This window comes from Triturus cristatus, chromosome 9 (genome assembly GCF_964204655.1).
Source record: "Triturus cristatus chromosome 9, aTriCri1.1, whole genome shotgun sequence".
In the NCBI taxonomy this organism is placed as follows: Eukaryota; Metazoa; Chordata; class Amphibia; order Caudata; family Salamandridae; genus Triturus; species Triturus cristatus.
The window spans coordinates 146,027,814-146,055,393 of record NC_140592.1 but is presented as its reverse complement, the minus strand read 5'-3'; the positions used below and the strand labels follow the sequence as shown (position 1 = coordinate 146,055,393).

At 44.8% G+C, this 27,580-nt stretch overlaps 1 protein-coding gene across 2 annotated transcripts in view; it reads left to right on the top strand.

Annotated features, from left to right (window-relative positions):
• The window catches only part of FAM120A (family with sequence similarity 120 member A), a 439,339-nt gene that overhangs the window by 293,840 nt on the left and 117,919 nt on the right, over nucleotides 1-27,580 (top strand). For both annotated transcript variants that reach the window (XM_085624582.1, XM_085624581.1), the window contains 2 exons: nucleotides 8,499-8,613; nucleotides 26,448-26,657. In XM_085624582.1, coding sequence (XP_085480708.1) covers nucleotides 8,499-8,613; nucleotides 26,448-26,657 — 325 coding nt within the window. The remainder of the gene's footprint in view (nucleotides 1-8,498; nucleotides 8,614-26,447; nucleotides 26,658-27,580) is intronic.

The following is a 27,580-nucleotide window of genomic DNA, read 5'->3' as shown; positions in this document are numbered from 1 at the left end:
AAGTTGAAGCAGTCCCACCCTATATCTACTGACCTATTAGCCAAGACTATAGACCTAAATCTGGCCGACTCTGTCTCGATTCCAGAGCTAGAATTAAATCCTAATTCTACGATTGAACGAGTGTCAGATATACAGGAATATATAGGAGACAAGACTAAGACTAAGTCTCGAATTGAAGTATTATTTTGGAATATAGCAGGCCAGCGGTCGAAGGTTGGAAATGCAATATGGACCGAATTTAGTTCCATATTCGATATCGCAGCACTCCAAGAGACTTGGACCATTGATGTGGTACATATGGAAGGCTTTAAAACCTACTTCACTCCAGCTCTACCCTCCTCCTCAGGTAGACCGAAAGGAGGCCTAACAATTTGTTTCAAACCTCCTTAACTTAAAGGAAGTAGTTGTCATAAATCTGGATTTAAATTTTCAGATCCTCAAACTGGCTTTGAATAACAGGGACAGCTTCCTTATAGTGAATTTTTATAACAATCTTTCTGATCCTGAGGCAATTAGCGTGGCATCTCAGATCCACTCCATATTAGAAAATACTATAAGGAAATCCTTAAATGAAGAGATAATTGTTTGGGGGGGGGGGGGGGGGGATTTTAATCTGGGACCATGTTCTACTAACAAAACTGGCAGCATTTGTGGCATTCTTGATGAACTTGGTAGCCCGACTCCACATTTTAGACATTCCCCTTTAGGCAATTACCTAAATGAAATTTTGGTTGAGTTGTATCTGTCCCAGGTAAATACCCTGAAAAATATGAATTTAACATTGGCTCCCACCTTTCACGGTAGAGGATGCTCAACTACAATAGATTACATTTTGGTCTCAAACAGTGTGAGGACATTAGATGCAGGATTTAATAGACATCTTATCCCGCTAAGTGACCACTATCCCCTCAGTATCTCCCTCTCACTGACCTCCAAATTGAAGTACGGATTGGGCTCCATTTTATCACAAAACAACTTGGTACTAGGCAGAGTAAATGGCTTCTCCCTTAACTGGGCGAAAGTAGACCCTATGGAGGTAACAAAGCAAGTGATTGTGAAGGCTAACTCACCCATTATGAAATGTCTTAATTTAGACACATCCCATACAGAAGTGATTTCAAGCTTTGAATTGATTGTTAAAGCAATCAACGAGGCACTGTGGGTAGAAGTAAAACATAAACAAAAAAAGAAGGGCTGGTTCAATCATGACTGTACGGTCGCCTATTCAAATCTGAAGGCTGCTCTAAGAAAATCGGTTAGGGTGCCATCTGAGATAATAGCGTTAAGGAAAATCTATAACTCTGTACTAAAAACAAGGAAAAAGGATCTAAAAAAACAACTTTGGGATCAATTGCATCAAACTTGCTCCCAAAGAAACTCGGCCGCTTTTTGGCAAGTGGTCAAGTCTCCTTTTCTAAATGATGATGCTTACCAACCTAAATTAGATCTAGCTATACAAGAAAAGGAATGGGTTCTCCATTTTTCAAAAAAAATTTCAATTGGCACAGAGTCAAATAATCACTCGAATCCAACATTTCAGAATTCTAATTCTCCAAATTCTAATTCACAGAATGATTTGGGTAGTATTTATCCAATTGACCTACAGTTCTCATTGGAGCAAGTTGCCCTCGCCTTGAGTGCAAGTAAAAACGGAAAGGCACCGGGTCCAGATGGTGTACCTATTGACCTGTTTAAAAACCAAATAGATCTCTGGACCCCTCTTTTAACTAGAGTTCTGAATGCTTCTCGTCATATAGGTCTACTACCTTCTTGGTCGAAATCCGTACTGGTTCCTATTTTCAAAAAAGGTGATCGAGAATCAGCAACCTGCTATCGCCCAATCTCTCTCTTAGACTCCCTGGGAAAGGCGGCGGGTAGAGTCATTTTAGAGCAATTACAAGCTTGGGCGGAAGACGGCAGGATTATCTCAGACTTGCAGTACGGGTTTCGACAGGGCCTGGGGACCATCGAACAGGCACTAAATCTTTCACTTTTAATAGACAAATACGTCTATATTAAAGGTGGAGATCTTTATATGGTCTATGTGGACTTATAAGCCGCATTCGACTGTGTCTCCCACTCTAAGCTTTGGGCTTTATTGGCTGATATGGGGGCTCCATCAAATTTGCTCAAGTTTATTAGAGAACTCTATGCCAATGCTACTGCAAGAGTATGTTATGGGGTGGGAGGGGAGTTGACAGAAGCCTTTCCAGTAGAAAGAGGGGTTAGGCAAGGGTGTGTCCTGGCCCCTTTTCTCTTTACATTGTACACAAATGGTTTGGAGAAAGATGATCAAGGGATCCCAGGACCTCCCTATGGTGAATAATCACCCTATACCTGCACTTTTTTATGCTGACGATACCGTGATTTTAGCCCGTCTCCCCCGTGAATTGCAAAAGAGTCTGAATAGATACTCCACATTTATGGTGGGCCTTGACCTTAAGATCAATGTTTCTAAAACGTTTGTAATGAGGGCACATCCCGGCCAAAAAAGTACCACCAAAATGAGGGGTATCCATCTGCACCAAAAAAAAAATAGCCACCACAGAAAAATATCCCTATCTAGGTATTATTATGGATCATAAATTATCCTGGAAACCGGCTGTAGAAACTAGAAAACTTCTATTTTTTAAAACAACCACAGCCCTTATTAATTTTACCAGGAAGCTGGGAAATAGAGTTCCCACAGAAATTCTTATGATCTATAAAGCTAAATGTTTATCTGTGGCTTTGTATGGGGCGGGTCTTTGGGGTTTTGTGACCACAGACTGTATCCAGAAAGTGGAAAACTCTTTCTTGAGATACATCCTCGCAGTCCCTGGGAGTGCGGGCACTTTTGCCTGCCATATAGAGTTGGGCCTTGCTCATGTGTCGGATCAAGCCAAAGTTGAACCACTCTTATTATGGCGTAAGAGCTGGACCTCTGACAAGGCAACCCTCTCCCAGTCTATTCTGTCTGACTGCCTCTCAATGGATAACGCTCATAGGTCCAGGTGGCTTTCGTATATCGCAAGTTTTCTCCATGATTTGGGCTGGTATACATACTATCATAATCCTTCCTTAATATGTGAGATCACTAGGAAGACTTTAAAAAATAAAGCCCTTGCCCATCTGGAGGAACTAAGATTGACGAATGAAATTGCTAAACCTTCTGCCACCCATTCTTTACTGATTCAGCTGGTGCCTATATTACAGCCGTACCTCACTTTCAATACTACAAGCTATGAGCGTTACCTATTGGTAAGATTTAGAATGAACTTTTTCCACCGAATGGTCACATTCCCTGTACGAAATAATTGGGCTAAGCATCTTCCCTTTTGTCCTTGTGATCAAAAATCCCAACAATCGACTCTGCACACCATCCTTTTTTGTAAATTTTATATGGATCTAAGAAAAAATGGCTTATCCCGTATTTGAAGCGAACTGGTTTTAGACAACGTCGCCCAGCATTACTATTTTTACAGTTGTTGGAGGGGGAGCACTTGGTATTCGCACTAGTAAACTATTTGAAATCTATTGTTAAATACCTCGATTTTAGATTGATATATCATTGTGGATATGCAATTTTTTGCTTTTTTCGTTTTTAACTAGTTCTTTTTTTAATCCCATTTTAACTTGTAAATAATTATGTTTTTAGGACTGTTACGATATATGACTGTATTGCTGCACGCTTTTATGATTTGAAATTTATAATCGAAATAAAGCACAAATTGAATTGAATTGAATTGAACTGCACATGATTACTTGGTCATCTGAAAGAATGACCACCCGGCTATAATATCAGAACATTTGATTAATAGGACTTTTTACCTGTGTCACTTGAAAGAGGCCTACAGGGTTGCTCATGTAAAGTTACAATACTGTGTGCTTATCTCCCCCTTGGCCTACATCAGGTTTGTATGTAGCGCTGTTTACCTCATGTGTTTTGTATGTATGTGTATCTGTGAATAGTCCAATACATGGTAGATTTTGAGTTTAATTTTGGGAGGCCCAGGGCTGAATGTAGGAGCATGAGGAGGTAGAGGAATCCCCAAGACAGATTTGTGGATTTCTGCATTCTTATGGGCATTCTTGTGGGCTGTGTGGTGCGCGCACACACACACTGGAGGAAGTTGAACCAGGCTCTGTAATACACTTCAAAGGGAGCTCTTTGATTCAGGGTGAGGTCACTGGTAAGGGGTCTGGGCACATCTTAGGAAGCTGGTAAGAGAATCATAAGGAGCAGGACTGGTGCCCTGGGGTAACCTAACCTAGGTGTGAACCCCTAGTCGCTCCCATGGCCTCTGACATACTGCTTTCTGGAGGAAGTGGAGTGGGCACTTCAAACGGTAGAAGAACCCCATCACAAACATCAAAGACTCAGACCCTAAATCACATTTTGTGTCTGTAAATGGACTATAAGAAGGGAAGTTTGAGGCTTCCCAAAATGGTCAACAGTCAAACAGCCAGTCTGGTTGTGTGAGGAGGAGTTGCTTTGCAAGGCCTACCTGTTAACTGAGGGTATATCACCCAGGAATATCCAAGAACACCAGCCCCTGAAGTACCAGTGCCTACCTACTTGCCAAGACTGGTACACCTGTGAGGAAGAAGAGAGTGCTGGAGGGAGCGAGGTCCAGTGGGACATCCTGGCAGGTGGAGCCCTGTAGCGCGGTGTGAGAAGACTGCTGCTGCAGTGATGGGGCCGTTGCCCATGTTCAGGTTCAAGTCGGTGGCCCTGTATGCCAGATGGGGCCTTCAAGAAGTTAGCCATGGTTGGTATCTGTGCCAATCGGGCCATAGCTTTGTGCGAAATGAAGTCGGCAAAGCCGTATGCCAGAGGGGGGTGTCATGAAAATTCCTGGTGTGCTGATCAGGCCGTAGTACATGTGCGGATGTAAGTCGGTGACCCCGTATGTCAGAGGGCGCCTCCTTGAAAATGACTGCTATGCTGATAGAGCGGTTGTGCGGATTAAGGTCAGTGACCCCATATGCCAGTGGTGGGCAGCCACTGGAAAGGACAAAGACTGTTGCCTGGGTCAAGCTGCTGTCGAAAGAAGAGGCTGCAGTGGTGACCTGTGCCGGCCAAGCAGCCTATCCCCGACCTATACAAAAGATCAGATCAACTTAGTTACACTAAAAGACACTCCATGGGTGCAAATCCGCCGGCCCTGCAGAGCCGCAAGTGCTGCTCACAAATTGCAGCCAAGGCCACTCCCTGGCGAGACTCTGGTCATGCAGTCCTAGCAGGAACAGACGAGACTAATCGCTGGGCCAGTAGGCCCCAAGGGAACTTGTTCTGCCACATAGTACTCCTGGATCTGGAACACTTTTGACTTTTATCAAATGTCGGTTTCCTGAGAGTCAGACTGCTAATGGGGCTAAACTTGAATGCTGCCCATAGTGAATGGGGAATCACCACTATAGCTTGTGAGAGGAAAGTGGGACTCTGGGACCTGCCTGTTGAACACTATAGCTCTGACATCAGGGGGCTGTGTGTATTGTTTGTGTATGCCGTGTTTCACTTTGTGTTCATATGTGAATACTCCTTTTTCATTAAAGGAAGTATTTGACTGGCAATACTTTATTGCTGCTGTTGAACATGTTTTGCGTTATGAGTCTGTGTCCACCCTTCTTCCTCCCACCTATGGTATTTACCTTCCCCTCCCTGTGAAACCTTGATCTACTCGACCCACGGTATTACTGAGAGTTAATCGTTACAAGGGAGTACTTGGCCCAGTTGCTCAGGATCCTAGTATGTCGGCCACCAGGACATCTGAATTTATATGTCTCAACCCCCAATGTTGGGCCAGTAGCTACTCCGTGGCCCTGTGAAAGGGGTTCTGAGTCTGACAGATATCCTCCGGTTATATACCCTGCCATTGGACATTCACAATTGCATTTTAATAGTCTCCCGACCAATCGTGTGCTGTTCTACCGTTTGGACAAGGCACATTCTGCCCTCTTTTCTCAAGGTGCTTAACAGCGAGCCTGTCCTTTACTATTTTTACCTGTTCTTCTACACTTTACTTTTACATAGCTATTTGTTTTTTTTATTGCTGTATTTTGAGTACCACTCGTAATTTACATTTTTATAGGCACTAGAGGGTGTTTCCATATACCAGCCTTGTTAAGACTCTTAGACCGTATACTCTAATCTCTGGGATTTGGATGTATTTTATTGAGCTCTATTCTTCCAAAAAAAGGGTCCGCTTGGTTTGCTTGTGTTCTGGTTCAGAGAAGACGTGGCTTGGTAGTTCGGACTGGACTGAGCCTATTGCATATGGATGGGTCTAATCTGAGTTGGCTTGGTCAGAAAAAAAATGATGGGTTGGAAGGCGCTTGAGCGATTGCAGTGGTTTGACTATCTGCAGGCAGCATTCCTCCCATCACTTTTTGTGTATTTGAAAAACATGCAGAGGGCAGCTACTAACTCCTGTGTACTGCTCAGCTGATTTAATCAACAATAATGGAAGAGATGGATGATCTCATTCAACACCTTCCAGAAGAATAAAAAGAGTGTATAGAGCATCACCTAAGTAAGAAAGATCATATCAGATTTGTGCCTAAAATCCTCTTTTGACATGACCCGCACTGCCAGTAGCCAGTTGTGTACTAATACAGTACTGAGAAGGCATTGTGTTTAGAAATTCTGGATTTCTGCACTAGATTTAGGCCCACCAAGTCAAGACGACCTTTCCAGGAGACAAACTATCTGATGCAATGGTGGAGGACTCTTTAGAGCAAACAAAGGCAAGTGGTGAGGAGCCTGTTGGGGAAGGAGATGAGGATCCTCCTTCTGAAATAATGCAGAAGGGGATGCATGAAATAGATGAGGACAGGGGTGACATTGTTTAAAAACAACAGTTCCAGACAGATCAGTGGTGAGGGTCAAAAGTAGACCCTTCCAATGGCAGCGACCAGGACAAGGAATACAGTCCTTTCTTTCGGCTGGAGCCAGGGTAAAAGTCCATCCCAAAGGGACTTGAGCCAGTCAAGCAAATAATCGCCCTCAACACACCTCGGGGGAGACTGGGCTGTTTTCTACAAGAATGGAAGTAGATGGCCTCCTACAAGAGGGTAATAAATGTTTTACAGCGTAGTTACTGTGAAGAAGAAAATGGTGTATATAAAATGGTGATTGTGTACTAAGTACAAGGGACAAAATCATTGATAAAAAATGACCTCCACTTTGTGTAGCTTGTGCCACAAGTAACTTGAGGGGCTTGGGAGAAGAATTCTGTTATCAAAACGAATCATAGCAATGACGGATGCTGCAAACTTCTTATGTGTGTTTTACACAAACATGGAGGACCTCAAGACGAGCCCAAGGACCCCCTCCACAAGAGAAATGACTACAGCAGTGGACTATGTAGCCAACGTGTTAATGACGGATATATGCCTGGGAGTCGCATCTCATCGGTCCACGCATTCACTAAACACTACTGGGAGTACACTCAAGCACAGGTGGGGAAAACTTTCTGAAACATTTACTTTATAACAGCCCACTCATTGCCAACTCCTCCGGAAGGGGATAATTCCATAACATAACCTATGCTAATGAAGTGAAGCCAGAATAGGTTCACACTGCAGATGAAACTAGTTGCTTACTTTTAGCAGTAGGTATTACGGCATGAAGCTGTTGTAGGTTAACATGCGAAGGAGAGGGTTCAAGGTTAACATAAAGTTAGTGGAAGAGTAACCAGAAAAAATCGTCATCAGAAAAGAAATAAAATGTAAAGGTGGCAGCTGCATTCTGGGCGGTTGTGACTCAAGTTCGACGTTCTAGAGGGCCAGGTTGAAGACGCCTGTTGGATCCTCAAAACAGAGGAGAGGAACGTTTCCAAAACCCGCTATTAGGTGGTGGAATAACGCACATGATTATCTAAAAGAGTGCCATGCTTTAAAACTCTTGTAACAGGTAAGTAACTGTTGCTTCCTCTATACATACTTTCTCTGCCACAATCCTCGGTTATTTCTTGTTGGTTGAATAGGTCTTTTTAAACTAGTTTGATGGTTCTGCTGGTTTGTATTTTCTCCAGTTTACCACATGAATCTTCGGAATAAGGATGGGAGAGGAGGGCTAAGAACCCTACAAGTGAAATAATGTTTATGCTGGTGCTGCAGCTCTCGATGACGAAAACTTGTGTGGACTTAGTCGACTACTTTCCTCGGGCTTGTGCATCCCCCGCCTCCCCCCTGGCGTGGTTTTTTATGATGCCAATAGTTTTACACACGTTGCCATTATGATGCACTTTCATCGGAAGCAAATTAAAACCATTGATTCGGTGGTGAACATTGGATGCAAGTGTTTTTGGGCATTTAGGCATCATGTCCAATGTCAGTACTGTAAGAACCACGCTGTAAAGATAGCAATTATGAGTCCATGCCCTGTTAAATGGCAAAATGTATGGCAATGAGTGTAGTTACTTACAGAAGCATTGGTTAACAAGCACTAGGTTTGACTTGTATATAGTTTTGTATGTATTTTCTAAAGTGCTGAACCAAACTTCTGATCACAGGTATATGGTGCAGTGGCCTGGAATTCGAATATTGCGCCGCCAAGAACTTGATGCTTTTCTGGCCCAAGCCTTATCTCCCAAACTCTTTGAACCTGACCAGCTGCAAGAACTGAAGGTACAATATTTACCATATATATCTTTCTTGAATGTGGTCCTTTTACTTTTAGAATTACTGGATATACAGAAGATGCATTGAATGCCTTTATACTATTTGCAGAAGCGTGATCAAAATTTTAACAAAACTCTTGTAATTCTTTTAAAAATGCATACTATTGTTACAAAAGTGAAATGAAGCATAAAACTTTAGCTGGATTAAAATGTATTTAGTAATTTTGTAAATGTTGTTCCTGTAATGGCCCTTTTTTCATTAGCGTTGATCTTATCCAGCCTGTCTACCAGCTCGAAGTTGTGAATTTTGAGGATGTGTAAGGAAGCATTGACAAATGGAATGGGGTTGCAGTGTCATTCTTGGCGGTGGATCGACTTGTGTCTGATCACCTGGAATTTCCCGCTGTGCAAAATTGGGAGCAATATAGTGGTGGTGTTTGTGCTAGTGTTTTTGTATTGTTCTTTCTGATTATTCTTGCATTGTCATGTTGTATTTGGTGACGTGGTGTAGTATTTGATTCTTGTGCACAAGTAATAGTTTAGGTTAGTTGCAGTTTTGAGGTTTTAGCGTAATTACCATTGTGATGTACTGGTGTGGTTTTTCGCGTTGAAGTTGTGTTGTGGAAGCATATTTGACTAATGTAGATATATATTTATATTTTTTCAATATGTTTATTAGTTTCAACAGGCATAGTGACAGACAATAAATGTGAGTCAAGTACCGAGTGCCAGTAATGAACAAACTCCCCCCCCCCCCCCCCCCAGGCAGAACGAATTATAAGTCATTATAAATTCAGAGAAATCTTGTGCACTTTTAGACAGACATGCATGGAGCAGCAAAGACGAAGGCAGTGGTTGAGTTCACGCATTAAAGCCGCTGGTGCATACAGATTAAGGGGTGTACATTTCCTCAGGCTACATGTATGGAGCAGCAAAGACAAAGTCAGTGATTGAGTTCTCGTAATAAAGCCGCTGTTGCATAAAGATTAAGAGACCTGCATTTCCATCGGTTACATCAAAGCTGGGTGGGACAACAGATATGCAGTGAGCAGGGCCCAGAAATCCTTGGGGGCGTGAAGCCTCGGGTATCTCTTCTTCATAGATCCACCAACTGATCCCTACAGTAAAGCAGATCCCAGATCCACTTTTTTACGGTTGGAGTGGTCTTAGCCCCCAAACATTGCGTGAGAGCTCTTTTAGCAAACAAAGTGGATACTGCAACTATGCGTCTGTTGGAAGGCTTAAGGTGTTTAACATACCCAAGGAGACAAATCTCAGGAGTGCAATGCACTGGTTCCAGCACAATATCAGTGAGCATCTTAACCACCTTGGACCAGAAGGCAAACACACCCACACACAACCATGCCACATGCAGGAAGTCCACATCAGCCTGCCCGCATCGCACACAGCGGACTTGCGCAGACCATACCTACAGAGTTGCAAAGGGGTATAAGATAATTGATGTAAGAATTTGAAGTATATAATTAGGAGGTTGCAGTTTGCTGTGAGGCGACCAGTAAGCTCGCCTTCCAAAGGTCTGGTGTGAGGGTGGACCCCAATGCCACCCGCCATCTGAGACATGAGGAGTGGTCACTCAGTTCTCACTCTCGCAAGGAAGGATTATAATGTTTAGTAATCAAGCCCTTACGCCCCTCTCCCGCCAGCATCGCCTGCAATGCCCGTAGAGTCGTGGGTTCCTCCGGATATTCCATGTAGATAGTTCTAATAGCTTGCTGGACTCGGACATAGGTAAAACCGAACATAAAAGCACGATCCGCCCCCCCCCCCCCTTTGTACCTCTTGTAGTGTCCTGAATCGACCTTGCGTATACAGGACCCCCATCTGGGAGATACCAACTTTAGCCAACTCTCGGAGAGCAGGCTTCTACCGTGCCACAGAAATGTCGGGGTGCGAAGTCAAGGGCAGCAGTGGAGCATATAAAATACGGGAGCTGAGCCCTTTTAGCTAGCATTCGGCAAGCCCATGCCGTGCATTGTACGGGGTTTATTTCAGTCCGAGGGCCTGCAGTGGCATTGGAAGTACGGCATCCAATTCAATAGCTGTGTGAGGTTGAAACCGCTGCAGGAAATGCCAATAATGCGCAAATTGCACCTGCGCGCACAGATAGTACAGCCTAAGGTCGGGGGCCTCAAACCTGCCCTGGTCAAACGGCTGAACCAAAAGATCCCAACTGCATCTGGACTTCTTTCCGCCCCATACAAATGTAAGCAATGACGATTCAAGCGTTGTAAACAGCGTAACACAAAGCTTTATAGGAATTTTGGCAAGTTTTGCAGTTTGGGGAGAAAGGCCATTTTTATAACAGCTATCCTATCTGCGAGTGATGGGGGCATGTGCGCCCACCGTTCAGCCAATTCAGTGATGCGCGTGACGGTACGTCCACAGTTCTCAAATATCACCTTATCTGGTTCCCTATGCAGCCACACCCCCAGATATTTCACGGGATCTGGCGTCGAGGTTAGTGGAAAGTTCAGCTCCACCTATCTCGTTCCAGCGGAAAATTCACTGTCTTTGCCCTATTGATCCTGAGACCGGAATATCGCTCAAATTTTACATATTCTCGGAGCAGTTCAGGCAGAAACGTGGCAGGCTCCCGGACAATAGAGTAACATATCGGCATATATGGAGACCGCGAGTGGTCTCTGCCGAAAACGCAGTGCAGCTGCTGCATGCTTCTGACTGAGCTTACAGGCCAGAGGCTCCAATGGGAGCAAGAAGAGCCGTGTGCCTCTTTCTATAGGAAACGCCGAAGACACCCATCCATTAACACACACCCGAGCAACCGGATCTTCATAGAGCACTCTAATCCATTGCATGAAAAATGGGGGAAGGCCCATTCTAGTTAAGACCGTGGACATGTAGTTCCATTGGAGAGGCAAAAGCTTTTGCTGCATCCAGCAGCACTGCGCCTGCTTGGAAATCTGAGTCAAAGTAGTGTAACGTGGAGAAAATAGGGTGCAAATTGTGAGACGTAGAGCATGCAGTTACAAACCCAGACTGGTCAGGCAGGACCAGGAGAGGGACCAGCGGCTGAAGCCTGGTGGCAATACTTTTTGCCAGGATCTTTGCGTCAATGTTAATAATCGAGAGAGGTTTGTAGGACTCGCACATATTCGGGGGCTTATCAGGTTTCAGTAGAGTCACCAGCAGGGCCTCTTTAAGAGTAGGCAGAAGCCGTCCCTTCTCATAAGCCTTCGCATAGACGTCAAGAATCCTGGGGGCATAGGCCTTATAGAACTCGCTGAGAAGCCCGTCCATCCCCGCGGCCTTACAGGTCTGTAAGGACATTATGGTGAGTTTAACGTCCTCAACATCAAACGGCTGCAGAAGGTATTCGCAATGCGAATTAGAGAGCCACCCCAGTGCAACGTCTTCCAGATAGGAATCAATCTCCTTGGGTGGCGGGGAGTCCCTAGCGGCGTAAAGTTGAGTGTAAAATTGCAAGACTGCATCGCAAATTTCTGGAGTCGAGTAATGGGCAACCCCATCCAATAGTTGCTTTATACACTCCTGGCTACGCGGCGCTGTCAACTTTTGCGCCAAGGAGCGGCCTGGACGGCCTCCTTCCCCATAGTAGCGAGCAGTGCAGCGGCGAGAGCGGTGCAATAACTCCTGATCTGCAGTTTTATTATATTCCGTGACTAGTTCTCATATTGCAGCTAGTTTTTCTGGAGAGGGATTGGTCTCGCTCGAGTGTGGAGATGTCGGACACCAATTTTTAAATCCTGCGTCGGATATCACGCAGCACTCCAGATTGTACTCCTATACAAGCCCCCCGGATGGTCACTTTGAACGCTTCCCAAAGCACTCCAGCGCTATCCACAGACCCCTCATTCTCTTTATAAAAAAAAAAAAAAAGAAAATCTGATCGCCTCTCCAATTTGTTTGTCTAAAAACAGGATCAGTCAACTCAGTCGGTTGCAATCGCCATGTGAAGGGTGGCGTTCACATGTGGGTACCTGTAACTCAAGGACTATGGGGGAATGATCCGAGAGTGTGCGAGCCATATGTCCTACCCTCACTGCCTAAGTGCAAATCACCTCCGAGACAAGCCAAAAATCTATGCGAGACCAAGTCCCATGGACAGAAGATACAAATGTGCTCTCCCGACCAGCGGGACGCTGAAGACGCCAAACATTGTGTAAGTGGCCTGCATCTATTAACCCCAATAGTACTTCCGCTGCCTGTTTAGGCCTCGCCGCACCACTGCTAACCCTATCTAAGGTAAAATCTAGACAAACATTAAAATCACCTCCCCAAATAACTGCAGCGGGTGGGAATTCGGAAATCCTACGCCACACATCCGAAAAGAAGGATGGATCATCCGTGTTTGGTCCATAAACATTAACCAACAGCACACTCATGACACCCAGTTGCCCATGTACTATTGCCACTCGTCCATGCTCATCCGAGTCAGTCTGAACCACAGTAAAGGGCACACCTTTTTTTACGAGAGTTAGCACTCCCCTAGAGTAGGTAGTATAAGAGGACGCAACTCTCGCACTCGCCCAGCGCGCACTCACTTTTTGTGCTGATTCTCTAGTGAGGTGAGTCTCTTGTAGCAAGACTACCTGTACCTCCATAGTGTCCAGATATGCTAATACCGATCGTATCTTTTTGGGGGTATTGAGCCCATGCACATTCCAGGTGAGGAACTTAACTTTACCGCTCATACTGTTGAGCCATCTTTAACGGGACACATGCGCAATAGTGCATACAATGCATGCCTGAAGTACCATAGTATTCCTGAATAGAGGATTCACAACACAGCTGCAATATCATTCTGCCTTTCCCAAACACGAACCCCTTACCCCCCACCCACGTCAGCATCCCCAACTCGCCAAAGCCATCCCAATTAAAAAAAAACACCCACAACATACCCATACAAGAGCAATGTGCATTTGGGGTACACCCATTTTGGGGGCGCAGAGTGCTACTAGCCTCCCACATAGTAGGAGGTGGCCGAGCAGGTCTAAGAATGTGCCAGAATGTTTAAACTTCAGTCACCTTAGCACACATTGTAACAGAGTACTGTGTCTCCAGGAAGTTTGGGACTCCCCAAATGGAGCACACACTAACAGGACATATTGTATCATGGTCCTAGTACAATCTTGAGTTTAAGAGCGAGGTAAGAAGCTAGGTAAAAAAGAGCAGAAACAGCAAATAGTCCATTTAGTTGTCGTCTTCTTGGGCTGTGCCAGGCCATCGCCTCCTGCGTTTCAGTTGCTTCGCATGTTCGAGAGCTGCCTTAGGGTTGGAGAAAATCTTAGATTCCCCGTCGGGGGGCCTATGAGTAAGCGTGCAGAGTATGGCATTGCATACGGGACCCCCTCCGATTGCAGATTCCGAGACCGCCTTCTGAGAAGATTTGACAGGTTTGCAGGCCTCAAAAGTGAGACGAGGTTGCGACTTGGCAGTTCTCCCCTTGTTGACTAAAGTGAGTCGTGCCCCTCTATTATAGAGGCCCAGCAGGGTCAATGTCACTCGTAGTGCCACCACGGAGTCACTCCCCGACACACGATAAGCACAGCAGTACCACGGCAGCGCGTGAAATACGGGGGGATTAGATAGTCATGCCACACGAAGGGAGCCACGCGTAATTCCAGGGGTAGCTTCTCAAGGCAGCAGCAGACCTCCCGCTCAGTGTAGCACCTCAAACACCCAATTAGCCGCCAAATATGAAGACAGCCGTCAAGCACAGTACCAGGTTAGCAGGTCCGCAATCGTGGGGCAGCTAATCGTGCCACCGGCGGTTCAGGGGAGGACCCAGCACACCAGCGGGGATGTAGGCCCAGCGAAAATATTGAGCGATCAGCAGCAGGCAGCACCACAGCCCAGGCCCTCCTCGCATGCAAAGCAGCGGCCTTGCCCGGAGCGCGCTCCCACCAGTCCCGGCAGCAGCAAGCAGACCGCCGCACCAGCCCAGGGCCCCCACCCACCTCCGCAGCCAGGAGCAATGCGGTTCGTTGACAGCCACTCGAGGCCCAGCTGCGGTCACGAGGGCACCTAGGTAGCCGGTCGCTCTCTTCCGCCTGCCACTCCGCAGTCGCTCAGTCAGACTTCCGCCTGCCACTCCGCAGTCGCTCAGTCAGACCGGTGTGCCCACATCCGCTGGCACCTCAGGCCCAGAGTGCCACCTTGGAGATGGCCCAAGCAGCTAGCTAGCGTACAGCAGGAAAGCCGGTGCGCGCTGACAGGCCAACGCAGGGGATCTGAGTCCGGGGCCAGCAGATCGCATTTAGTGCGCTGCAATGGACCAAAGCGAGATTTAACTCTCCCAGCGCTTGCAGGTGAGCTCCACAGCACTGCCCAGTCCAGTCAGGAGCAGGGATGCAGCGATTTTCTGCAGATATTGGTCGGATGATGACTCGGACGGGCGGAGCAGCACTAAGGTGCGACCATCTTGCCGTGTGCCCTCTAGCGCCCCCCCTAATGTAGATTTGATGTGTTTTGTAGTGTTATTGGGTTATAGAGATTTTTTTTGTCATTGGACTAATCAGGTTGTAGCAGGGATATGGTTAGTGTAGTAGTGCAGTGCCATTATTGTCAGTGTGCTTTCTATGGATGGGTTCAGGGTCTAGTTCGCTTTTTAGTGAAATCCGCGTCTGGTCGTGTTTTCGTCATATTGCCTTAGTGTTGTAATACTGCAGCAGTGCCATTGGTGTTATAACATGAATGTTGCCTGAGCATACAGTATCTATCAACAGTAGTACCTGGAGGATAGCCAGCCGGTGCCCCAACCATTCAAGTCTTCTTTGTCACACTCTAATACTATTTAATCTGTTTGGAGGATCACAAAATAGGCATCTATCAGTGTAGGAGACGTATAGCTAGCTGTACATTTAATTATGGTTATTACTAAAAGAGGTTCCCATATGTGACTGAATCCGGGAGGTGCACCACTTTTAAAAAAAATGTTTTTACTGGAAGTCCTGAATGTTGTTTGACTTTATTGTGTGTTTAATAAATAACAATTGGAGCTTGTATGGAATTTATCCCCTATTAAGAACGGGTGTGGACTAGATGAATATCAGATGTGGATAAGTGTGAATTTTAAAACGATGTTCTTGCATTTTTGCATCATTGCAGTTATAACTGTGTCTTCCATATGCAAGCCGAGAGTACTTTTTTTTCACAGGTCATGGCTCATACTTTTCTTGGAAGAGCAGTCATTTGCTCAGGCTTGTAATGTCTGACAAACCCGTCCAACTGTACCATGGGTCTCATCAACTGTACACAGTGATTTGCATATCTGTGCAATATTCACGCTTCATTAGACTGACACGTGCCTGGATTTTTATTCTGCCCATAAAGTGGTTCAGGCTCTACTCATCCACAAGAAGGAAACCTATTTTTGCAGCATTATTTTGTTTCAAAATAACATGCTGGGTGTTACTTGCCATCTGGTGGCCTGATTTAGAATTGCAAGGTTTTTTAAAAACGGATTATTGTTAACCTGGACCAGAGAGCTCTAACGTGATGATCCACAATCCACCATGCTAGTTTTTTAGGTCTCGCCTAGCGATGCAGCGCATGCGCTGCACGACTTTGCAAGATCTTATGTCGTGGGTTTTGCGTCCGAAGGGGGACAGGAGATGTGCACGGAAGGCCGGACAGACGATGTGCACGTGTACGGCTCCCGTCATTTTAACATAACGCGCGCATGGTGCGCTTTCACTTTCCTAGTGCACGCGCCCAGACAGGCGTTGTGCACGTGTACGGCTTGTGTCGTTTGAGCATCTTCAATTTCTGACTGATTGTGTTCTTCCTTTGCTTAAACCCTACAGACCAGTGAACAGTACTCCTGAAAAAATCATAGCATTGCTTTGTTTTAGCATAACTGAAATATTTTTGTGAACTGTGAATTGATTTCAATTACTATGCACAAAGTGTTTGCTTGTTATATTATTTTTAGTGTAACTGCTGCCACCTGGTGGCAGAATGAAAACAAGCACATCAGCCACTAAGCAGTGTGGGGATGCATTTTTCCAACATCAAATCTTCACACCAACGATTTCACAAGTTCTTGCCCTTCCATTTCAGCTCTCGACCAATACGGACAGCCGTGACTTGGTGTCGCTAACGTGGGGCATCCTCGGGTTAGATTGAGGTTTTCAGATCACCAAATATTTCAGCTCCTTGACCTTTTATATAATGAAGTATGACCCTGTCTATTCATTCTCAAGCACCCCCGTCCCTCCCCCGCTTTAACCAAAGTGATACTTTAGACCTGCTGTCCAGAGGTTAATCTGGTTGCTTTGATGTCTCAGCAGTAGTTCAGTGAAGATGGACTCGCTTCATTATTAGTCCTGGATTTCTCCTTTGGCCTAAACTACCACCGCTGTGCTGTAAGTTGAGATCTTTAAATGTACTCGCACTCCTTTTCCTACAGACATATTGAAACTATGACATGATGCTGTAAAATTCATTCAAAGTAGTAAAGCCTACCTTATCGGCTACCTCCTTATAAGCAACCAGGAACGATGAGGAACAGTGACACTTAATGTTCCCTCTTATTATTTTTCTATATATGTGGCAACAGTATGTTTGCGTGCACAATTTTCATGACTGTGCAGAATCAAGAGTAGCTAAGCTGCCACATGTGAGGGGTGCTCTCGGCAGAGATAGGTGGTTAAGTACCAGAGGTAGGTGGCTGACATGGCCTCGCCAAGATGATTATCAAAAAACTGTCAGAAAAAGGAGAAGCAAGCTGCACCTAACATCATTCATCGAGTGATTGATGTGCTATGCAGCAGCCTGTCGGTGTATATGTGAATTTTATTTCCATCCCAAGCACCATATGGATACAAATGCAACAATTCATGGACAAGTGATAAATCATTTTGTCAGAGTTGTTCCTGGGCTGGAAGCTGGCATAGGAGATCACACATGGCAAATGTATCGGAGCAGGAAATCTGCACCTCCGCTCTACATCCACTGCTTGTCACTTGATAAGAGAAACAAGCATTTGCAATGCAGTAGGTCTCGCATTTACGTGAGTTTGAGCTATTGACATTGTAAATAATAATGCCTTTTATTTTTAGGTCTCGCTCCTAGCGTTGCACTGCGCAGCAGTGCTCGCTCAGCGCGAGACATTTAGTAGGTGAAAAACGGGGTTTTAGCACTGACCTAGGAATTGCACACGCTCGTGCGTGTGCGATTCCTTTTGTGCTACCCCATTGGCCTTTTAGTGCGTCTTTTTATAAAAGACTGCACGCAATTGGCCAAAAGCGGGCGCATTGCTCCGTCCATGGCCTATTGGTGTCTATTACGCGCTTGGTGCGCGTAATAGACACCAATAGGCCATGTGGTTTCAATTATGGCGCCCAGACCCGGGCGCGATAATTGAAACCACGGCTCGCTGTGGCAGCGCGAACACACCACTTCTGCTTTTTTGGATTCATTTTAAGCGAAGCAACTAAATGAAAGAAGGTAAGAGATGTGGGCTGCTTGTTAGTAATAAGTCTCTCTCTTGTCGTGATCCTAACATACAATTACTATTAGTGCCCGTAAGTGTTCACGACTTGTTATACTTGCCTGTTGACAATGAAGCATATAAAATCAGTGGCTCTGGAATTCTGTCATATCAAAGTTTTGGACCCGAATTAAATGTACTCCGAAGATTTGCTTCCAAGTCCCAGCATGCACCACATCAGAGGCCTGCACGAGCTGCCTGCACTCGGATCGTGCGACTGCTCCAGTTGTATCCGTTTTGTTACCCTTAAGCACCGTTGTCAGAGCAATCCAAAAATACAACCTTTTATCCCCTTTTAAAAGTAATTTCCACAAACATTCTAGGTTTGGTGTTGGACCACATTCGCTGGGAGCCCGAAATTAAAAGTCTGTCGGCTAGACTGCCGACTTTGGTGCCGGAAACCAGCGTTCGAGCCTCGGGGTCGCGTCCACATCCTGTGATTCTGGACAAATCACTTAATCTCCCCGTGCCTAAATGTGTAATGTAAATATGGTGCTCGTGTAAAGCACTCCAATACCTTCTGGTCGAGTTTGCGCTATAAAAAAATGCAAAATAAACAAAAAAACACACTACCAAGGCAAGCGAAGCATGCACTTCGGGACGCTAAGAAGTGAAAGTGAAAGTACATTTAGTGTGTTTACCACCGCCCTCCCCACCTCCTGTAGTCATAGAAAGAGCGACAGCAGCACAGTCGGGGCACAGGAAGAGACAGACGCCAGCGCAGGACGCATCGCCCACCGCTGACACGCCAAGCATCGGAGGCAGCCTGAGAAGCAGAGGATCACACGTCTCCTGCGCCGGTCTCTTCAGCACTCTCGACATGAGGCAGCCGTCCACAATCTACAAACTGTCTCTGCTTCTGAGTGCAGCTGCGGGTGAGTCTCTGCACTGGGGGCGGGGTTTTACTTTATGGGTGTGAGTGTCTCTTCCTCATGGTCGTTTTCAAGGTCGCTTTGCGGTCTCTTCCCGGGCTGCGTGTCTCCTTGCCTCAAAGTGTGTCTCTCTGTCTACAAGGGTGTCTCTTCATAAGAATAAATCTCTCGGTCCTTTGGCGGCCGTCTCATCCACAGCATGGCTGTCTCTTCCTGGTTCCGAGGTCTCTTTCCCACTTGAACTGCCTTCCCTTTGCGTCGAATGTCTGTCTCTCCGTCTCTCACAACAGCAGGTGTCTCTTCCGCACCGTGGGTCACCTAACCCCCCCCCCACCTCCTGTACACCTGCCCCCACCTCCCGTACACCTACCCCCACCTCCCGTACACCTGCCCCCACCTCCCGTACAACTGCCCCCACCTCCCGTACGCCTGCCCCCACCTCCCGTACGCCTGCCCCCACCTCCCGTACGCCTGCCCCCACCTCCCGTACGCCTGCCCCCACCTCCCGTACGCCTGCCCCCACCTCCCGTACGCCTGCCCCCACCTCCCGTACGCCTGCCCCCACCTCCCGTACGCCTGCCCCCACCTCCCGTACGCCTGCCCCCACCTCCCGTACGCCTGCCCCCACCTCCCGTACGCCTGCCCCCACCTCCCGTACGCCTGCCCCCACCTCCCGTACGCCTGCCCCCACCTCCCGTACGCCTGCCCCCACCTCCCGTACGCCTGCCCCCACCTCCCGTACGCCTGCCCCCACCTCCCGTACGCCTGCCCCCACCTCCCGTACGCCTGCCCCCACCTCCCGTACGCCTGCCCCCACCTCCCGTACACCTGCCCCCACCTCCCGTACACCTGCCCCCACCTCCCGTACACCTGCCCCCTCCTCCCGTACACCTGTACCCTCTTTCCATAGCCTGCCCCCTCCTCCCTGCCAAATGATCCCACCTCCCATACACTTGCCCCCCCCTCCCTCGCACCTGACCTGATCCTTTTAATGCCCAAAGGAACAACCTGCGTCCAGCACCATTGGATTGCTCATCTGACAGCGTTGCATTCTGGAACTCGTAGTTTCCTTGTTTAAATTGATATGTAAGGTGCTTCTAGCTAAAAAACGAGCACCTCAGTGATATCACGCTCCGACTAGGGGATACTCCGCACTTGTGACTGGGGGGCTGGGGAGACAAGCAGCGGAAAGGATGGACATTGGGGTGGGAGTAAGACTAGGGGGGGGTGGTCTATAGTCCTAGGTACGAGTGTATTACTAGTGCTGTAAGGGGAACGCCTGTACATGAAGGAAGGTACTGTCTCTGTCCGAGTAAGACTAGGGGGGTGGTCTATAGTCCTAGGTACGAGTGTATTACTAGTGCTGTAAGGGGGACGCCTGTACATGAAGGAAGGTACTGTCTCTGTCCTGTAGTGCCCTCTAACACATGTGTATTCAGTGTGTCTACAACTCACACTTACCTTCTAGTTAATATCGAGGAGAGCTGTTACCCAAATGCTCGATGCTTTCAGACCTTGTGAGTGGACAGTATCACAACCGGGGGAGGGCGACAGCCAATGGGGAGGGGCTATCAGTGGTGCGTGCATTCCACCTGCCAACGAGGAGACGAGGGCCCATGACTGTCTGTGGGCAGCAACAAATGACAGGAATTTATGGCCCATCGATCAGCATGTTTGTTTTTCAGTTCTAGAAGGGAGTGCGCCCAACACCGTTCAGCGAGTCGCACGTTGGTTACTTTGTCCTTAAATCGGTGTATTCACTTCTTACTCTAGTAATTTAACCAATAACTCATTCGTCCAGCATCTTTTTACTTTTCAATCCATCAGCGTAACCAGTCGTTTATTGTCCGGTCTTTTGATGCCTCATCTATTCATCAGTGTTGCCCATACCCAGTTGTTTATCTCTACTTCCGCCAGAGCCCCCTCCCAATCGTTAATCCTCTCGCCTACAAGAAAATCTTTAACCTCCTTTTTTGCCAAGAACACGTAGGTTCATTGTGTTTACACAGCCATCAGTTTACCCACTTGTCCTTACGTCCTCCATTTCCTCTTCTCATAAATTTACCTATCAAACTTTCGAACTATAAATACCTGTTGAAAGTTTAAATACTGCTGTTGCATTATTAATTGCAATCACAATAGCTCAAACTTTCAATAATACGAGCCCTATTGCATTGCAAATGCTTGTTGTTTTTGTTTTAAAAACATAAATAAAAGGCATTATTTACAATGCCAATAGCTGATACTCTCTTAACTGCGAGACCTATTGCATTGCAAATTGTTTTCTACAGGCTTGTACTGTCTGATACATGAGCTGAAACTCCTTATTGAAGCAAAGTTGGTTGGTTTGAGGATCAAGTAGTGTAAAAAAGATTTGTTTGCTGATTTCGATTTGCCTTTAGTTTTGGAGGTTGAAATAAAAGTACTAGGTTTTGCCTTGCCTACACTTGACGCTTTCTGTAGATTAATCTACATCAAGTGAGCAGCTGCCATTTGCATTCCTTTCATTGGATTGCCTAGGTTTATCAGGGGCTCAAGCCAAAAATTGTGAAATTTCAGAGAAATTGCTCAACAACTCGACTAATGGCATATTTCAAGACTGACTTCTCAGGTCTTTATGCAGGTTAAGTGGAGATGTACTCTGCAGACAGCATAGCGGATCCAGTCATAGAAGAGGGCTCCGATTTGCCAAAACTGAAATACAAATATCAAAATTTCATAGGAGTTATTCGTGAAAAGGAGCAACCTAGTTCTGTGGTTACCTCCTCAAATTTGACAAACCCTCTGCAGTTTGAAGGACCGTTTCAGCCACACAAATCTTGCTCTTTTAAGTCTAATTACAGACTTCCATTCTTAGACAAAGTCTTAGAAAAGACAGTCTCTTTACAATTGTTTAAGTGAATAAAAACCTGCACTTTTAAAAAAAAAAAACTGTACTGAAGGTCAAAATTGAGGTCCTGTGTAACATTAAAAAAAAAAAAACCTTCTGGTGGTTGATGTGCCCATGGCATCTACTACAATGTCAACTCCAGTCTCGCCACCCTTTCCTTTCCACAGCATTTGCCAGAGTTGACCATCAAGTTCGCTGGCAAGGCTCTGCATTGGTTTGCCGCCACCCAGATGAGCAGACACTAGTTGATTCAAATGAACACCTTCACTTTGTAGCCAATCACTGTAACCTGTGTCCTTGGGAACCCAATTTTTGCACAGATCTTCTTAAATCCCTTCATGGATTTTTTTTAAATCTCCTAGATGAAAAAAACATAAATATGGATAATTACAAGAAAGATCAGTAGCTCTTCTTAAAGATCTCATATGGTAATCGCATCAACAGCTTGACTGAGTGGCTCTTCACCATTTAAGCCTGCATGTCAAAGGCCTAGCTGACAGTGTATCGCCTTGAAACACAGTTTCTTCTTATATATTGTAACATTACAAGAATTCATCGCCGCAGTGAGCTTCAGTGATATTACCATGAAACTCTTGAACACAACAGTTTCTTTTACTCCACATCATTGCAGCCTCAGATTCAGGAGCTTTGCATTTTAGCAGAACCAGACATCCTGGCACCAAGTTTTCTTCTCTTTGGAGCAAAGACATGTCTCCCAGGACTTCAGCACAACTGTTAAGGTCTAGTTTTACCCATTCTGATCTGTGTCAATACCGTACTCCTTATCATTTGGAACAGCCATCTTATACGACTGAAGAACAAATTCTGTCCTCCCTTTTGAGTCATCAGGAGCCTGAAAAAGCATGTTAAAAGCATTTGTTGCTGTAGATACTCGGCTCTGCATACCCCTGCAACCTAGTGGTGGGTCTGGACATTGCAGATTGTTTTTCTTCGAAGATATTTCGAGTCACGAGGTGTGGAGTGACTCCTACCTTCTTCTGTAATGCACATGGGCTTCGGCTCCACCCTTATTGTATTACCTGCCATCGGGTTAGGAAAAGCTACTGCTACAATGCTGTTGCATTTCTGTGCATAAATGTCGGTTCCTGCATCGTCTTGTTGGTTCCGGGTAAAACATCTCATTGAAATCATGTTACCACATCTTCAATCAAATCAGTTTGAAGAATTGAGTTAAAATCATCAAGGAATCTGCTTTGGAAAATGTAGGCAGATGGTGGGGGACTCCCTTTCGTTTCTACCCAGATTGTATTTCAAAGTATCCCTGGTTGGATCAGCATGAGGCTTGTAACCTCTGTCTTTCTCCGAATCACCAGGCGTGACAGTATATCCTTTGTCAAGCTTTCAGGTGTTAAAAACAAAACAAAAAAACTTTAAGACCTCAAGAAATCACCAAGCCGAGAGATACTCCCATTAGAGACCCTGATAAAGAACACAAACATTTTGAGCTGAAGAGGTCAGTACCACCTACACAGAACATGTTGAGGTCTGTTAATACAGATCCGAGACATGGTAACAAAAAATTTGAAAATAACAATATGTTGATGTGTAGCAACGCACCAGCCCAGATAGCAAAGAGAATGCTTGTAGGCCCAGTGCCGCTTTCAAGTCTCAGTCAGAGCTGAGACAAAATAACGGAGCCCAGAGAGCAAACTAAAATACCTTCAGTGCTGAAAATTCCAGTGGGACATAAAGCTTCATCCACGATAGCTTCAAAGTCAAAACAAACCAGAATCTAAGATTTTTACTCCCGTTTCAGTGACTTAGGAGTCACCAATCTTAGAAAGACTGTCCGAAGAGCTCCGTGCTTTACAAAAAAAGTCACGCTTCCTCCCATCCCGAAGAAAAGCTTCCATTTGAGGAAAAACTGGAGTATGACATCCACATTCTAGACACACAAGACATGGAGAACATAAAACATCTACATGACTGAATCGGCATCTTAATTCCTGACTGCAGAGACCTGTTGCTCCTCGATCTGATTTCATGAGCGGCACTCATTGCCATTAAACCATGAAGAAAAGCACATTTTCACTGCTGATCTTACCCTTACACGAGATTCTACTCAGTTTTCTGACCCGCCCGGTATCCTGACAGCATTAATATAGATGCCTGACCCATACACTTGCTACAAACACTGCTATTTAAATCAGCCTAGCAGACATACTGCCTCTAACACGATTGTGTACCTTTACGACCATTGACAATATGGTCGTTTTCCGACCTCTTTTGTCCTTAGCTTTGGAAAAAAAAAACAGGTCTGCAAGCCGTACAAGGAGCGAAACACCTGTTGGCTGACAGTTTCTCAAAAATACCAAATATTAATAAATTATTTCTGATCCTACTTTGGTCTTATTGAATGCTAGAGATGTATCTTATTGAAAAGCCTACAGCATTGTCAAACCGTCTAACGTGCGTTTTTTGCTAAACATACATATATGATATATGTATTTTGTATATACTCGGGGTCCCCGCAAGTGGGCGAGACTGCACAGTGCTTATGACTTTGAGTATACCCCTGGAAGAGAACTAGGATTACAGGTAAGTAACTTATCCTTTTGTGACACCCCCTCCCTTTTCTTTGCCCCCACATGATTGAGCTGCATGAAACTTGCCATTAAGAATCCAAAGTGGATGTACTTTTTCAACAAACGTCACTAATGTTATTAACATGAACAAAAATGACATCAACAGAATCTGACTCAACCATCACTACACTGGTGCTATTACCACCAGCATAATTAATAAATAGGTATCTGTATCTAATGATGGTGGGTGAAGGTCTGCTAAACCATCTCTGGGCCAGGACTAGACATGCTGCCAATTAATGATTTGAGACCAGGTTTCAATTTAAAGAGGGGATTGGTTATATTTCATGATAATTAGCATTTTATTTTAATACCACTAGTGTCATAAAAAAATGGGATACAAGTATATGTTTTCATTTGTTCCAAGATCTCTTTCCATATCCATGAGTATGTACCAGTGCTCCTGGTTGAGAGGACCATTTCAACATAGATTAGATCCTTCATATATTGTTTGGAGCCTGATTGGGTCAAGTGTCAGTAATTAAAGTTTGAAGTTGCTCTCTCTCAATATGGTGAAGTATGTCTCTCTCCTACTCTCCAAGGGCAGTGTGTAATGATGCAGGAGAAGGAAAGACCTGCATTAAGTGGTGTCCTGATACGTACCAGAAACCGTGAAAACATTTTAGTCATAGACACTTTCCGAGAGTTCTTGCTCCTCCTGCCTTATTAACATCTCTGTACCAAGTATTGAGCATTTTTATTTCACACAGGCCGAATCTCTTGAATGATTGCAACTTCTCTGTAACCCCTTCACCTCACCCATTGTATGAGTATGTTTTACCCTGCCCCACTCTTTTGTTGGAAGGAAACCATTGGCGGGAGCAGTGAAAAATATGTGCTCCTGCTGGGCAAGAGCAATGTGGCTCCCGCTACACTCCGAATGGGTGCTTGCGGGAAGCCTGATGAGGCCCTGGGGTTCACCCTGCAGGCCCCAATATTGTGCTTTTCTCATATATATATATATATATATATGCCGTGAAGAGGAGCACCATCTTCAATTGAAAGAGGCTGAGGGGTGAAATTGATTAACTCCGGAACAGCACATCGTTCTACATGCGAAGTGAGCCTTTCCCAATGCTCCGTTACCTACTAAAGGAGACAAGAATGCTTTTATTTTTTAAATGCACATTGACTTTACTGAAAAGATATATTAATGCTCACAGTATGGACTTCAAGTCCCATCATTCACTAAAAGAGCTTTGTACTAAACAAACCCCCACTGCGGGGAAATAATGAAATAAATGACGCCAGAAATGCTGTGGGCTTTCAATGTGATGTTTTTCGTAGCAGCCCAAGAAGAAGGGGCTTTAAGACCTGAAACGCGTCAGCAGAAAGCACGAACATTGGAGCATTTGGGGGAAAGCTGCATTACAATGCTGAAGAGCCAGAGCGATGTGACCTCTTAAAGCTTTCGGGCTGGGATGAAACGCGTAATGGCTGCTGTATTGTCGATGTAACCTAAAGGACAATAAAACCTATCGGTATTTGAAGAATCGTGGTCCGTGCTCTTTTTGCCGTGGCTGGTAGAAGAATCGCGGAGTGGAAGAGTGCTTGACGATATATATATATATATATATATATATATATATATATATATATATATATATATATATATATATATATATATATATATATATATATATATATATATATATATATATATATATATATATATATATATATATATATATATAATATTATGTATGTGTTTACAAATGTCACATTTACAAGTAACTTAGCCTTTTTATTTACATTTCACTTAAGTGGTCGTGCAGTCGTGCTTTACTGACTTCTGCCCTCCTCTATATAGTGATATTTTAGTTGGTTTTGCATTGTAGGCTATTTAAAAAAGGAAATGCTTTCACTAATAGCAACTATAAATATATACATATCCGATTTTGCTTTTTTGTGGTTTGTATTTAGCTGAATGAAAAATGTATTACTAAGGCAAATGTATGTCTACATTATCTCTTGAAGATTGAAAACCTGGATCCCAGAGGAATTCAGCTTTCTGCCCTATTCATGAGTGGGGTGGATATGGCACTCTTGGCAAATGATGCCTGTGGGCAGCCAATCCCTTGGGAGCACTGTTGTCCCTGGATGTATTTTGATGGAAAGCTGTTCCAAACCAAACTGATCAAGGCCTGCAGGGAGAAGGCACCACTCATTGACCTCTGTGATGGTCAGGTAAGTCTTTCTAAATGCTGTTTTTTACATGAACTTGTGTTGAATGTGTTAGCTTCTTCTCTAAATGTAGCCTTTAAAGTTCATCTACACCCTTCATTTTCTGTGCATCTTGAAATATGATCTCTTTTTGTAAGCAGATGCTTGTTGCTCTGTGGAGTGTTCACCTTGAGAGATCTCTCTTCTTGGACATCAAAGTCTTTACATAACCTACATAGTTTAGAAAAAATGGCAGTGGCAATGAAAGACCTAGTCAGCACCTCCGTAAAAATCTTCCCACAGTATTTCAGGGATAAAGAATTGTTTTGGCGTGCTCTATGTAAAACACTGTGCCATTAATCAGTGTTGTTTTATATGAGGAAAACTTCCCCATACATAATATAGCTATATACAAATTACAGAGCACAGCCATTTTTATGTATTGTAACTGACCTTGTAGTCAGTATGATTTTAATAAACCCACATTGGCACAATATAAGTAATAAAAAACAAATGTTCATAGCAATTTATCACTAAAGTAGAAAATCTTTAAAAGTCTTGATTCAGTTGACTCGAAGTACGTATCGTAGAAGCAGACAGCCGACACGTGTTTCGTCATTTAATACGACATTTTCAAGGCTGTTGAGACAACATACAATTTTGACATTCCATGTTATTCATCCAATGTTAAATGCTACATATATTATTATTGCATGCCTTATTAAAAAGCAGAGTGCCTATACAAAGACCAGCTAAAATATGTCATTACACACTAGAAAGACAATGTTTTTCAAGAAATCAAAGTCTTAAGATATTATCATGACCTTTGTGTGCAACAGAAAAATGAAGATTTAAAGTGTCACCCGTCGTAGAAGAGAAGCACAAAAGGAGTACAAAACATATATAGAAAAAGGTATAGTAAAAAGTCGTCAATAGGTATAGTATTA